This window comes from Charadrius vociferus, unplaced genomic scaffold (assembly GCF_000708025.1).
Source record: "Charadrius vociferus isolate BGI_N301 unplaced genomic scaffold, ASM70802v2 scaffold385, whole genome shotgun sequence".
Lineage (NCBI taxonomy): Eukaryota > Metazoa > Chordata > Aves > Charadriiformes > Charadriidae > Charadrius > Charadrius vociferus.
In genome coordinates, this window is record NW_009648925.1 from 6,937,380 (window position 1) to 6,952,745 (window position 15,366).

At 42.7% G+C, this 15,366-nt stretch overlaps 1 protein-coding gene across 1 annotated transcript in view; it reads left to right on the forward strand.

Moving 5' to 3' along the window:
- Window positions 1–263: 263 nt before the first annotated feature.
- GYPC (glycophorin C (Gerbich blood group)) overlaps window positions 264–15,366 on the forward strand; it is a 30,409-nt gene continuing 15,306 nt past the window's right edge. Inside the window, exon 1 of the mRNA XM_009887285.1 lies at window positions 264–442. Within this exon, the coding sequence (XP_009885587.1) occupies window positions 409–442 (34 nt within the window). The 5' untranslated portion in view covers window positions 264–408. The remainder of the gene's footprint in view (window positions 443–15,366) is intronic.

A 15,366-nucleotide genomic window follows, 5' to 3' on the forward strand; every position in this document is an offset into this window, starting at 1 on the left:
CGCTTAAAAGAAATAATATCAACAGTGGTGGGCAGGCGTTTGGGAAGCGAATCTAATAGGTGCGTCTAGATTTGGCTAAGAATGAAAAGAGCATTTTCTTTCCACTGGTTGCTGGCTAGTAAAAGCAAAGGGGTGGAATACATCCAACTTGCAAAACTTGCATACAGTTACTGCTATCTGCAAATGGGTGCCCCTCCCCGCTCATGTGAGCTACACAGGCAAAAGAGAATGACACATGTGCTGTTTCCTTTTCCAGTTGTAAAGGGGTCAGGAGCCAGGCAAGGAGAGCCTGAACAAGAGGAGCATTTTCCTGGGCTCTTCCAGCTGTTCTGTTCAATCCCGCCGTCGGTTCTGAGCAGGGAAGAGAGACTGTCAACACAAATAAGGCATTTTTCAAAGGCGTAAATTATGAGTTACCAAAACAATACGACATCTCAACCACGTGAGTACCCTTATACCCCCCCTCCTTACAGTAAGGGTGGATTTACCAGTCTGCCGCTTAAGGAAAAGATTGTCTAATGCATTTCATATGCTAAAAAAACCAAAAAAAAATGTCTGAGACTAATCCTGAAGAAAAAAAGTTATGATGAAACTGTTTTCCTTTTTTATTCTTTGTGTTTGTGTGCGCGTGCGTGTGTGTGAAGAACTGAAATGGGCTCTGCAAACTCCAGCTCCTGAGTCGGATCGAGTAAAGTTAGTAACATTTCCGCCTAAACCCTGGCTTAGAAAAGTTTCATTTGAGTATTTTTCCCTTCCCCCGCCTTCAGGAATGAAAATATAGAGCATTTCGAAAGCATACTGACGCTTTTCTAAGATATTCATGGTGCTGCCCAACTCGTGTTTAGAGTCTCAAGCTGTCTGTGTGTAACACGAGACGCAAGCCACAAACTGACAGTCTATATTTAAAGCCACAATACGTTTCTCTCCTGGAAATTTAGAAACGTGGGCTTAAGGACAAGCAAATTAGTTTTGCAGCAAGAGAGGGAAAAGAAGGGCAAGTCCTCCGCCAGCGTAACTCTGCATATTTCAGTAAATTTGAAAAGGGAGAATTTGCCCCGAACAGTCACGCGAGCACAGAGGCGTAGCTGTGGCATGGTAGGGTTCATTTTGGGAGGGTATTAAAAAGAAAGCGGAAGGAAAGGAGGTGAATTCTGATTTGATAAGCTGAGAAAAGTCAATGGGAAAACTCTTGAGTTTTTGGTGCTGCAACAGCAGCTCCGTAACTCTCTTACAGCTTTAGTATAATCTTTCCTGTTTTAATTCAAGACTGTAGTTTTGTATTACTGTTAATAAACAAACTGCCGATAGAGGAATTGTTTATCATACCATGGTATCAGCAATGAAGGCAGAAAGTACAGTCGGCATTGCTGGGAGCTGCCTGCGATTCAGGGTTTGATCCAGAGATTGCTGTAAGAATATTTGGTCTGTATGGATGTTGACACTGATGGTGTTTCCCAAGCGCTGAATGAGGCAGGCTGATCCAGCAGAAAAGGCACAGTAAGCAGCATCTCTGGAATCCCGAGCGGCAATTTTTATTTACCCTTTAGACCTTTTTGAAAGTTCTAACCAACAAGAAAGATTAGATGCTAGCTCTACATTAAATTTTATTCTATTTTATTCAGCAATTTAGAATATTGTAGCTTGTTTTCTATTGTTTCTATTACAGCTTGTTTTCTATTATTGATGGGAAAGGAACATACAGGCTAATTCAGGATTCTGAGAGTCTGGGTTGGGAAAAGCTCGAGTAAATTACTGCTGTTGCTCTCCAAGAGTGTGCAGGAAGGTGGTAGTGACTCACTGAGGTGCATTTTGCTCATTGTGCAATATCAACAAGGATCCGGACCTAATTTTGTATCTTTAGTGACAGGCTTGGCCAGGTGACAAGTCCTGGACCAGCTCTACTGTCCCGAACACATTACAAATCATTTCTCTGACAGACTCGGGCCATCAGGGGACCCCACAGAAGGCCCTAGGGTGGATCTGGATGAGGAGTTAGTATCCCGTGGTGCCTTTTGTCTGTTCATAATGAAAAAAGGCTGATGCATCAGGTTCTCTTGTTTTTTTCCAAAATCTAGGCAGGAATTCTCAGCTTGAATCATTTTAAGATCATATGATTGCCAGTGAAAATAAATGACTTGCAATCTAGCTAGAAGAAGTATTCGGAGTGAAAAACAGTGACTACCTATTCTTTATTTGCCCTCATAATTTCCCTTACTGATACAGCCAGGATGTTCCTGTATTTTGTTTCAGTCTGTCTCTCTTTGGTTTGACTTTTTTTTTTTTTCAAATTACATGGATCAAATTTACAGATTAAGAACCAATTAAATTAGAGGGAATTCTGATAGTACTATATTCCTGTATCATGCAAGTGTGGTGCATTGTTTTTATAATGGTTGAGGTTTTGGGGGTAGGTCGTGGGAAACAGGGACTTCTTTCTTAGTAAGATTCCAGCAATTTTTGCAAGAAACAAGATATGGAAAGATCAGTGTATTGTCAGGCACTGCACAGCATGGACAGCAGATGTTTGCCAGAGAGGCAGAGTAATTGGGAAAACAAATTTGCTTCATACCCGTAGTAAAAATCCTTGAAATGGGTGTGAAAATGCATAAAGACTCAGCAAAAAGCTTTCACCATACTGAACGTATTAGTTCTTTGCTGAGTACCTGCAGGTGAGACCACAGAGCAGCTGCCTACTGATGTAAACTGAACAGTGTTAAGTTTCCTAATTGTTCGTGTTCTTTGCTTATCTCCTTGTACTCTCTCGCAGCTGATAAGGAATTTTTATTCATTCAATAAATAAAGTAGGATCCTGGCAATCCAGGTGGGAGCAGGCTACTGTTTCAGAGTTAAAATATTCAACTCTGTGAACTCTGCAAATATATTCCGCCTCTTTATGATACGCAGTGTATGTATATTTAGCCTGCTGATGGTAGGCAGTGTATGTATGTTTAGTCCATCGTTCATTGTTAATGGACATTTGTGTGTGGCTGGAATAAAATGGAATACCTAAGTAAAGAAGTCTACTACCAAAGCCAAAAATGGAGTTGGGCTTCAATTTCATTGGCTGGGAGTCAATACAGTATTGTGCTGTGAATATAAGTCCAGTTTCTTTTTTTTTTCCTTCCTGGTTTTTAAATGCATCATTTTAAAATGTATATGCTTCATCCTACTTCTGCTCAGATGTACAGGCAGGAGCTGCCTGAGTTACTACAAAAGTCTGAGGAATTCCACAGGTTTGGCAATCTTTCTTCAGACTGCAGCTTTTGCCCTCTTCCTTTTAGTCTGCCGTGACCCTGTTCCAAGGCAATGGAACAGCTCAAATGAGGTGAAGGACTCACGCAGATAAACGTCACCGGGTCTAAGGTTCAGTCTGGGGAGGCAGTGATCTATGCAAAGCCATCTTTGGGGGTCAAAGGTGTTCGTCCCCCTGGAGAAGGTGCTCTGCACCTTACAGGATTTAATCTGTCCTCGGCATGCTGGGAATGTGTTATTTGGGGCCTCTTATACTCAAAATGCCAGCTTTCAAAGAAATCGGTGGTTAAGGAGAGCAGCTTGTGGAGGTTGCTCTTCTTCATCACCTACCAGCAGATAAGGGCTTCCTTCTGGGTGGGTAGGGAAGCAGTGTGGTCTGCGCTGTGTAGAGGAATTGGCCCAAAAGGAAAGCCAGAGGGAAGACTGGACCTCAGGGCATGTCCCAGCTGCAGAGAGAGGAAGATGGTCAGGAACAGAGTGACTCAAATTAAGCCTTGTGAGCTCTACGCTTTCCATCTGCATTGCCGGCGGTAGCTCAGCATCACCCTGCTCAGGGGGAGCAGACCCTGGTGGTGCCTTGGTCCGGGGAGCAGAAGGTCTCGGCTCTACTGTGCCCAGCTTCTCCACCTGCCACAATGACAGCTAGGGCTTCTGCAGAAAAGAGTCAAGTATGTGCGGGCTGTCCCCTCCAGGGAGGTTGAGAGCTTGGCAAAAGCAGCCCCTGATAAAGGCAAAATGATTTATAGCTGTGGATGGTGAGTCTGGTTCTGAGAACAGCCTCGCCCTATCTTTATCTCATTATGAGATATATTTGGGGGCTGCAAACTGGTCCTTTAAATGTTCCTGTAGCAATACCACTACCTTTCACACAGGGCCTGTGAAAAGCCACAAATGATCCCCGTAGGCTTTTAATCATGTTATTCACTGCCTTGGCAATAGATTTGATTTCATTGCCCTTAGTCAACAGAAGCGCTTGTCTGTGACAGTAACAAATAAACAAAAATGGAGGCTATTGATTATGAAAATTTTGGTCGTCACTGGTAAACCTGTGAGCATTTATAAGCAAGGAAACCTATAGATTATAATAACTTCTCATTTTTAGCACAGAAGTGTCCCACAAGCATTTATGTAAATTGAATGCCTCTGCTTGTATATTTGTCTCTCTCCCACCACTGTGCATATGAATTGGAAAATTTGGCTTTCTACCCCAGGTTCTCCCCAACACCCTCACCGCCTGAGATGTTGATGGGAAAGTCTGCAAATTGAAAGGCTCAGAATGCACCTGAAATTTCAGTAATTAACAGCCGAAATGTTGGCAAACTGCTAAGCTGGAGGGAATGGGGGGGATGTCCAAATAAGAGTCTGCTTTTATACACAGTTCTCAGCATTTCTGGGCACTGCTTTTCAAAAAAAGAAAAAAAGGAAAGAAAAAGGAAAAAAAGGAAAGAGAAAGAAAAAAAAAAGCCAATGATTTACACAGTAGATGTTAAAGATTCAGGTTATGTCTGGTTATGTGTTTAAGCCTATTAGTATTACAGAAATGTGCGGTGTCTGCATCTCATTGCTGATACTGCTGCACCTTTCTTTCCAGGCTCTTGTGGAATATACCCTGTATCCATCACTGTTCAAATGACTGAGTCCAATCAGCAAAGCCTTTTGTAAAACAGGCTTTCGGGACTGCATTCTCTAATGAAAGTCTGTTTGTGTGTCTGCTCTGCGGAGTGCCTGTCTCTATTGTTGGGGAGGGATTAGTATTCCTATAGCATAGAGAAATTCAGGCTAACAGAGGGATGTGATTGTGCTAGGTGCTGTACAGGCACCCGTTCTTCAAAAGGCTGGTAGGTTACATAGAGAGGACAGATTACAGGTAGGAGAGAAATGACTGCTTTCCAGGGGCACTGCTGGAGAGGCAGCTTTTGGCTATGGGAAGGCATTTACAGCAGCCAGGAGGTAGGAATTAGTATTGATTCCAGTAGATCCACTGGGGCAACAGCTCTTTGCTTCCCACTGTCTAATTTTGTAATACATGCTCAGGAAAAAACAGCTCAGATGTCAGTGGCGACTGGCCTAGTTGTTTCCCATAGAAAGATCTGAAAACATTTAAGCACTGTGTTTCGTACTAGTAGGATCTTTGTTTGCCTTTTTTTGCTTCACATCCAAGTTGTGATAGGAAATGCATGAAAAACTGGGGGACACCCACATGCTGCAGTGACAGAATACGTGAACACCTTAGCTGGACAAGTATTTGGATGGCAGACAGACTGTGTTTTGCTTACTTCTGAAAGGCTTAAGTTCCTAAGTCAAATGAATTTGACAGTGCCACCCCAGTAATAAGTTGACAAAAAAATTCACCAGCTGCTAAGAATTCTGAAAAACTACTTGGTGAATGAAGAAAAGTGGCACTTGAGAGAAATCAGGTTTGGTTTGCCAACAATTTATGAACAAAGTAATTTCTGAAACTCGACCCGCTGAGCAATTTGACAAAAAATTCACCAGCTGCTAAGAATTCTGAAAAACTACTTGGTGAATGAAGAAAAGTGGCACTTGAGAGAAATCAGGTTTGGTTTGCCAACAATTTATGAACACGAATGGAGAAAAGGACTGTCTTCTCTGGATAATTTATTTGTAACCCATAACTCAACTGCATCAAGTAACCATACGGCAATGTTATAACAACAGGCATGCAGCTCATAGTTTGTAGCTGAAATAAGATCTGTACTCCTCCGTTTACTCCAAGAGTCAGAATGATCTAATTCACACCAGATTCCCATCTCTCCAATGTTAGCATGGATACTGTCTGTGCTATTCTGCTCCATTATTGCAGATGTACCTTGCACGTGTGGTTTCACCAATGCGACATCTGGCTAAATGATTTTCCTCTTAATTAATCTTCTCATCTGCAAAGGAGGCCAGTTTCTCATATCTTCTTCTCTTCTGACATATGTTTCACCACAGGGTTCTTCCTGATGAAGTAGAAAACTTCACTTAAAATCTCAACGGGTTAAACTTGTTCTGCTGCATTGAAGTTTTAAAGTGATTTTTTTTTTCCTTCCCTCTCCCTCTCTTTTTCATCTTAGAAAAAAAAGTAAATTCAGTTATTTCATGAGGGTCTACCTCTTTCTACTTCAGATAAGCCCTGAAATGGAGTTAAGCTTTTTATCAGTAAGTTGCAGGGGGGCTTTTGAACACACCCTGAGACAGCTCCATGTTATCATGAGTGATAAATGCCTATTTTTCTGGGGACTGCATGTTTAAAATGTCCAGTTTTATGAGACAGTCCACATTATAAGAGCATGTGTGACAAGGTCACAGCAATGCAGAATCAGACATCAAGTCTTTACATGTGTGTAGGTGCTCAGATTTGCAGAGACTATTCACAAACAGAGACATCAAACGTAGAAAATCGATGTGAGTTCTTTATATATGTACATATATAAAAACAGTGTGTGTATGTATATATAATATACTGTATCTCTATATGCATACATATACACAGACATACATATACACACACACACACCCCACACCACCCTTTTCACTACTTATATGGCTTTTCACTAGTCAGACTTCTGGATTTGGAGAGTTTTATTTCCCTGACCACATCTCTATTCACAGACCAATACCCACAAGCTCACATTTCCCTCTTTATAAGATGGATACCTTCAAAAGTAGCAGAAAAAATGACTAGATTTTTGAAGGCTTCACAGAGGCATAAACTCAGTGACAAGAGAGAAAGAGAGAAGGTTTGGGCTACGTATAAAGAGTTGGAAGATACTACAAAATATCCCTTGTATATGACATAGTAAAACACCAGCGAAGTGGCCTTATGTAAACTATCCCTTGCGGATGTCAGATTCAGATGTCTATCTGCTGATTGTATATACAGTCAGATCCTAGCAGTCACGATGGTGTAGACACTGAATCACTCCATGTTTTGAATTTAGGCATCACAGTATTTTCCAGAATACATCCTGGAGGCTATTACAGGACCCAGTCCGCATAAGCAAATATCCAGAGAAAAGGAATGATAATGACTTTAGAAACAAAGAAGAAGTAGATGTTCCATAGCTATTTAAAAGGGGAGAATTTAGATTAGGAAAGGCCAAGTCTGCGCTCTTCTTGATGCAGTGAATGTTGCAAGTTTAAACCTCAAGCAGGCAGGCAATTTGGTCAGGTTTGGGTTCTTCTTGTAGCTCTTCTTTTTTTGGTAGTTGCATCTTCAGGACAGTTTTCCAGAAAAACTGAACATTTTAGCATATTCATGCTGAAATAAAACTTATTCTTTAAAGAGTAACTACTGTCCTTTGGAAACAGACTATTTATTCAGGGATTATTTAATCTTATGTAATTCTGTGTCCACTTCAAAAGGTTATGGGAAAATGAATTTATACTGGAATAGTTTTCACAAAATTGTTACTCAAGGTTAACTTGATCCTTTTGTGTAGGCAAATTTGTTCTCTGTACACAGGAAAAATAAGCTTGTTTTCTTTGAAAAAGCATTTTTACTAAGACAAAAGCAAGATGCTTCTCATCTGCTAATTGGATATTTCAAAAATTTCAGTCACTTAACAAGCTCCTAATGTCTCACTTTCACTATACCAAATAAACCTTAGGTAAAACAAATAGCCCACAAATCACCTAAACACAGGTGATTAAAGACTTACATATATGAACGAGTAGGGAGAAAAAATATTTCTAGTGGATTGTGAAGAGTTACCATAAAACTGTGGTCAACCCTTGGAAGGAAATGTGCATTTTCAAAAATTCTGAAGTATGTTTAAAATGACACTCTGGATTTTTGTATTTTATTTCTATCTTCTGGGATCTATATGGGTATGTTATTGAAGTCTGTTTTCAAGGTTTTCTTAGCATGTACTAGGGCAAGAAATTTACCAGTTTATTATGAAATTAGATTTTCAGTAGTCTGTTATTTCCTGAGGCTTTAATAACCATCACTCATGAGCTAGCAGAGGTTGTTCCTGCAACTATTGATGGTTCATCCAAATGTCATGGGCACAGCCCCTGTCCTATCCGATACAAGGAACAGAAAATTAAATTCTTGATGTATCCGTGATGCAAGGGTGCTCTTGGAGAGTGGACCAGTCTCTATCATTACCTCTCACGCACACCTGACCTCTCTGGTTCAGATATCCTCTGCACCTCCTAATCCTTCCTGCCTGTCCCTTTCTCAGCCCACAAGATAAGTGCTCATATCTCAACACAGGAGAGACACGCAGGTCCCAGTTTTCAAATGCCATTTCCTCCCTTCTTTCAAGGACCTTCCACAATCCCGGCAGTGGGAAGGAAGAAAAGCACAGGCAAGGAAGATATAAATCTTCCCTTATCATCCTCTGGGTTAAGGCCTTGTTTTCTTTAGGAGTTGCCCCCTCTTCCATCTCCCTCACTTTTCCCTTCTCCATTGGTTTCTCATTGCTCTCTCATCCCCATCCAGATCTTTCCTGTTACCACACAGGAATTTTTATTTACAACTGGGGACGCACTTTTTACATCCTGGATCCCACCACTGGGAAAGTTTTTTATTGTCTGTCTCCCTTGGATTTCCATAATTATATCAGTAGAATTTGATTTTTGGAGTCTGTTGTGTACAAATCCAGTTTTCTTCTCACTGAACTCATCAGGATTTTTTTTTACTTTAAAGAAGCCTGTACTACCAAACAGGAGGATATGCACAGAATTAGGATGCATCTCTGCAGAAAACCCCACATAAGATGTTGAGCAGAGCAGACCAGGAAACAAAACTGCTGTTGAGAGCCATCTTCCGTTCCAGCTTCCCTTTTGCTTTGGGAAAAGGGGAAGTCATGGTTTTCTTGCTCTTTTTCAAAACCACTTAGTGTGCTCTGCACACCCAGTTGCTTTCCCTATTACTCTTCCTATCCTTGCTGCAGTCATGAAGAGTGGAGTGAATGGTTTCTGCTAATGTCAGCATGGCCAAGAAAAATAGCACCAAGTCAGGGAGGAGAAGGGTGCTTTGTAGGTCCTTCTTGTGCAGTCTGTGTCCACCTAATTGAAAGTGAACAATTCTTGTTGATTGCCTTTGGCGTCTTCCCAGCTCCCACAGAGAGGTGTCTTCTCCTCCATACCTAGAGCTCAAGCAACAGTTAATGTCAAGACCCTTGATTATTCTTTAAAAAAATGAAAAATCACCCTCTGACTCATCATTTGTAGAGCTGGATAGAGCTGGTCCCTCTAGACACCTCTCCCATGCTCCTTACTTGCCCACCCACTTCGCCATATCTCCCCAGTCTATGTTCCCTCCTTCTCAAGTTAACCATCCCAGACCCTGACCCGAGAACTCAGCTCTCATTTCAGCGTACTTGCTGTCCAGGGGACAATTTGATATTATTTCAAGTCCAAGCCATTACCACAAAGGCAGTGATGCATGGTGACTTCGTGTGGTGAGAGATGAAAAAGATGGCCTTGAACCACCCCAAAAAGAAGCTGGTTTGCTCATAGCCTGGGTTAGCCAAGTCTTTCCTGTTTCCAGCTCTCAATCAATGTCTCCTTCCTTCTTAGGATTAACAGCAAGCTCTTACCGTGTTTCCTCTCACATCCTTCCCATCCCTGCTTAACAAAATACAGTCTTCTCTGTTGCATAAATATATCCTTTTTGTTTTGCTTTGTTTAGTCTGTAAATTCCTCAGGACAGAAATCATCTCTCCTTCCATCTCCTTTCGAAACAAAAATCACCAAACAATTATTTGCCACTTCAGTGCTCATGATAAGAGGCACTGACCACATCCATTTTCCCCACTTACCTCATCAGGTTGCTCATTCCGGGCTGAGATGTAGGCCTCCTGAAGCACAAAGATAAAATGCGAAAAACAACCTTAGGTATGACAAAAACTGGAAAAGCATATCAAGTTGGAAGGACCTTAGGGTTTTCTCCTTGAAAATATTTTTCCCCTAAACATATTCATTTGTATTCTCTGAGATAGTCTCTAGACTGTGGAGTTCAAAGCAAACTGGAAATCCAGCAGAGTTTTTAAGTGCATTAAAGGTAGCGTGTTTCAAAGCCACATGCCTGAACACTTAAGCACCATGGAAGAAATGAAGTAGCAGGTGGTAATACATGTAAACATGATTGTTCTAATCTTCATACTTTTCAACTTGTCAAAGCCTAACTCTGTGACACGTTTAACAAAGAGCAAAAATAAAGGATGCTGCATGCACACACACAGAGGAGAGCATAAAACCCAAGGACACCAGCCAGCTTTGGATTTTTTCTTCCAGCCACATTTTGGATCTTGTAAGTCATTTACAGTAATAAGGATGTGGATTTACCAGACTTATGTGGAACCTGGCAAATCTGAGCATGGAGTGAGTGCTTCTTGGGAGATTTGAATATGGAAATGTAGTTCTCTGCTGCACATTTTTTCACCAAGGTAAAGAGTATAAAATGCCATCCACTACAGACTACTGGCATTTTGTAAATGTCTGTGTATTATGAATAGAGATAACCAGTCTTTAATGTTTCTCACTTAGCAACTGAAGCATTCTGGAAATATATTCATGTGGTTTCAGAGAGCCTAAGCAAGGCAAAATGAGACTATTTTTTTACCCCTAAAGAAATGAGAACATAATAACAAGACATGTCCACCAGATCTGCCCCCTTTCCTGCTAACTTTTGGTGCACGTTTTCTGATCAGCTCTAGCTGCAAACGTTCAGCTTCATCACCTGAGGTCCTGGCACATAAACAAATAGGTGACCATTTCTGTCTCCTTCATGTTTCTGTGGAGCTTCTCAGGAAATGCCTTACCCACTGCAAGCTGGCATTCCATTGCCGAAGTCAGTGGTGTTGAGATACTTGTACCACAGAATTTGAGATTATTCACATTGATTTCATTGGAATTCAGATCAGAATTTGCTGATTTCAGATCTACACTTTTTAATATTTCTTTGCTTCAAATGCTTTGATTTAGCTCACAGCAGCCTCATCCACTATCACCACAGATTTTAATGAAGGCAAAGTGATATATCAGTGGTAACTAGAGCTCTGGCAGGAGCCATCATTGAAGGCAGGGGGTAGTGGGGAGCAAATAAAGATCAATCGATCCTGTATGGTCCCAAGGAAGAAAATTTCTTCCTGATTCAAGTTCTTGCACATTAAGAAAAGTTGTCTATGGCTCCTGAGCTCATTCTCCCGGTGGATTAATGATCCATAAGGGACTCCTTGTACCAAGGAGGAGTAAATCACCCCTCCCGCTTTTGGCAGGCAGGAATGAAACCGGGGACATAAACGCTTTTGCATTTCTCTGAACTTTGCTGTTTCTCCTCAGTAAAAGATTTCCCCTTCTGGAATCCATTAAAATCTGTGATTCTCAGAAAAAGATTCTCCCTCCTCCCACATTCTGTGTGAGATGCTTAATCTCTGCATCCTGGGGACATAACCATTTGTGAGCTGGAAACAGAGCATGAGCCCTTCTCCTCTGGGTTACCTCCGCTGATTTCCTTTGCTCCCGGTGAATGAAACCTTTCATTTCAACAGCATCTGACTCGTGTCAGAAGATTCATGACTGACTGGAGCAACAATGGGGTGGCAGCCACAGATGAAACTGTTTAAAAGGCACCATTGCTGAATAAGGATCAGCTTTAAACACAGGGGGTGAAAGCAGGAGGATGTATGACTGCATAACACTGTTTTTAAGACAAAACGCAGCCTGGAGTTTTACCCCCAACTCCTCTTCACGAGTTGTATTTCCTTTAAGGAAAAGGTCATGCCTTCTCTCCCAGGCTGCTGCAAGCCTTCCCTGGGCAGGAAGCATATCCTGTGTCCTGTTTTCTCCAGAGGCCGGTAGCGGAGCAGATGGGACCATGACTTCCACGTCGCTGCTTCCACTGTGCTGTTTTCAAGTGACCTGAGTACCCAGTCGCTGGGTAAATCTCCCTCCCTTTTCAAGTGTGGTGCAGCCCAGTCCCAGGACCTTGTAGAGTCTGGCAGCTGCTGGAGGTGGCCAGAGGGGAAAATACAAGTTACTCCCTTTGGAGGTCTGGGTGCCTATTTTTGTCAGATATGGAATTGCAGCGGTCACTGGGGGGGTGGGGACTTGGGGGGAGAACATGTCCTGTAATTATAGATTGTGTCTGTGATTCATTCCAGAAGAGAGGGGTGTGTTTTCCTCACTGAATGAGGAAAATAGGCTTGGAAACTAGAACATCTAGCACATGCTGGTTTCCACCTAAATGATTTCCTTCACAGCTCACACCTGGGAAGAGGCTCTCAAACCCTAAAGGGTAAACCCTCCCTGGTCATGCCCTACTGCCTGCAGCACACAGCAAGGTCCGGGACGTGTGGGTGGCTGAAGAAAATCTGCCAGGGAGACACTGATAAGTGTGGGTGTCCAGTTTAGCAATTGATTTTGTTTGCCGCTATTTGGCACATTAAGGTAACAGCTTGCTGGCTGTGGGCTTGAGCATCCATATCCCTAAGAGGATACTTCTCCCCCACACTGAACACAATCCTGGGTGAGGGGAGACGTAGCAAGAAATGCAACATCGGTCCCTTGACAGGCTCAAGGCCATGGCAAACCAGCTGTGGCTGAGGGACGTGTCAGCTTTCCAGACTCCCAGGGCACACATATCTGTCTTTTCCATTCCCATCCTTGCCGGGATATTTCCAGTCCATCTTCTAGCTAATGAGATGCAGTACCAATATTTCCCATCCTTTGTTTCACTGGCCTTGCACAATGAAGCCATGTTGTGGCATTACCAGAGCTGCCTGTATGTTTCCCTTGGCCCTCACCAGCTGGCTGTTAGGTTACACCAGTATTAAGAAAAAGAGATTTTCATTCCCAGGGATACTGCCACATCTTCCCATCCACTACAGTATCCATGACAAGTGATTGCCAACGTAGGTTTGATCCTGATGGTGCTGGGTATTCTTGCCTAACCAGGACTTAAGCACTTCAGCTCTGCCCATGGAAATGCAGTAGTGAGCATGGAGCTGATGGTCCGTCTTCCCTGTTAGAGCCAGTAGCAGATGCGTAATGGAGAGTTAAAGCACAGAGCAACCATCTAGGGATCTGAGGCATGGGAAATTCTTGAGCCAGTCAGTATTTCAGTGTTTAAAGTGTTGCCTTGGGGTATAAAAGCTTTTGCATTTACCAGAGTTTCTCATATGAAATACTTTAACCTCCTGCTCACATCCAGACTCAGCGCTTGGCAGGACTGAGCCTTACCTCCCCCTCTTCCCGCTTCTTGAATGAGCTCTTTTAACTCGTGGTTGAAGGAATTCAACCTCGGGAGCTGAGCGTTACTGAAGGCACAGCTTGTGTCAGGGAGCAAGACACTCCTCTGCCTTGTTCCCCCCCTCCTCCGGTAACCACAGTGCCGCCAGCAGCCACACAGAAACGTGTGTGGCCATGACTTTATCCTTTTGTCCCCTCTAACAGCCAGCTGTGCAGCAGGAGCCAGCCCCAGAAACGATAAAGGTGGTTGCCTGAAGCTATCCATGTAGCTCAGCACAGCACAAGGGTGCCGTCATGCCAAGCAAGCCCCTGTCTGGGAACAGCAAGCGGGATAGGGAGAGTCTCTGCCACTCCTCTGCCCTCCTCCTTCGGCGGAGCTCCTACTTGTCAGATAAAAATGATCAGTGGAAGGCTTTAAGGAAGTAAAGCCATATGGCTGTGTACGTCCCTTCTTTATGAAGCATGTGCATGTCCTAGGGAACTCTTCATGCCAACTGTCTCCTAAAGGGACTCCCAACAGCAAAGAATGTAGAAAGACAAGCCTTACGGCTTCTGCCTGTGTCTTTGACTCTTGTGGGGGTGGTAGGGGCATGGGGAAAGGCTGCCACATCTTGTGAAAGAAGGTTAGTGGAATTAGAAACACAAGCATCCAGGTCTTGTGGAAGAAGGAATTAAATTTGACAGATGGGCCCTGTAGAAGTGTGGACTGTTTTATCCACTTTTTTCAGTTTTGAATTCCACCTATGCAGACGGAACCAAAAAATGCAAAAGGGATGTAGGCTTTACTCCTCTCTGACTTGTAACAGATACATACTTGTGTCCAGGCCTTGCCCTGACATGAAGTACAGCACAGCTCCCCCTGAAATAAACTGCAGCTCACACATATCTCAGGCTGGAACTTGGCTCTTAAACAAAGTTTAATGGGAGTCTGCTCTGGCTGAACTCTGCTTATGACTTCATATTTTCCAGGGCTGTGCTAGTGTTATTGGTCTGTTCATTTTTCTTTTTTTTTTTTTTTTCTCTTCATTCTCTTTATACTAATAGGTGTTTCAGTGGGATAACTTGACCTTATGATACTGTTCCAAAGCAGACTTCTCTGGAGGCAATGGTAAATATTTTGCGTATGTTATGAAAGGGCTTTGAGATATTTGCAGGCTCTCTCATGACTGCTTGAGAAGGCAGATTTTTGCAGCCTGTTAGGCAGTGTCAACTGGTGAATTAAACTGGGAAGTTGGAAAATAGAGAGAATAGGCAGAGGTTAGATATGATGATCTCGATGATGAATCCTTGGTTCTATCATATTTGTAATATTCGTAAAATAAAGTTTTTAAAAGCTTTCACCATTGGCCCAGCTGAGCAGCTGGAATGCGTGGGAGATCTGCCACCAACTTCAAAGGGAGCTGAAGCAGTTTAACAGAGAGAGCTTTTGCAAATCCCACCTTGTATGTATACCACTTGCTATTTCACTTCATGTGTTGGAACAGTGCCCTGCTTTGATACAAGTGTAAATGGGACAGCAGTGACTGCTGCTGCTGCTGCTCTGCTGCAGAGTGTGATTGCTGCTGATTCAGCTATGGAAGAGCAGCATCCCTTCAGGCAGGGAGGGGCATACAGAGTAACAGCTTTGCCCTAGGGTTCCTATTTTGACAGCTGAGAGAGGACCCTTACTTCTTAATGCATTCCAATAATTTTTTACACAAGGAATACCAAGCCCAACTTTTTCCATGGTCTTCTAGAGCCACTGTATGTAAAAGGAATCATTTGGCTGTGAAAATCTGGAGTTTTCTGTTCTGTTCAGACCAATCTAGCAAGGAAATCTCCAGCTTTATCCAGGTTTCTTTTTTCTCCTTGTGCTTCCCTTTTGCGGAACATGTTTTTACTGAGTGCAGATTTATCATGTACTCCACC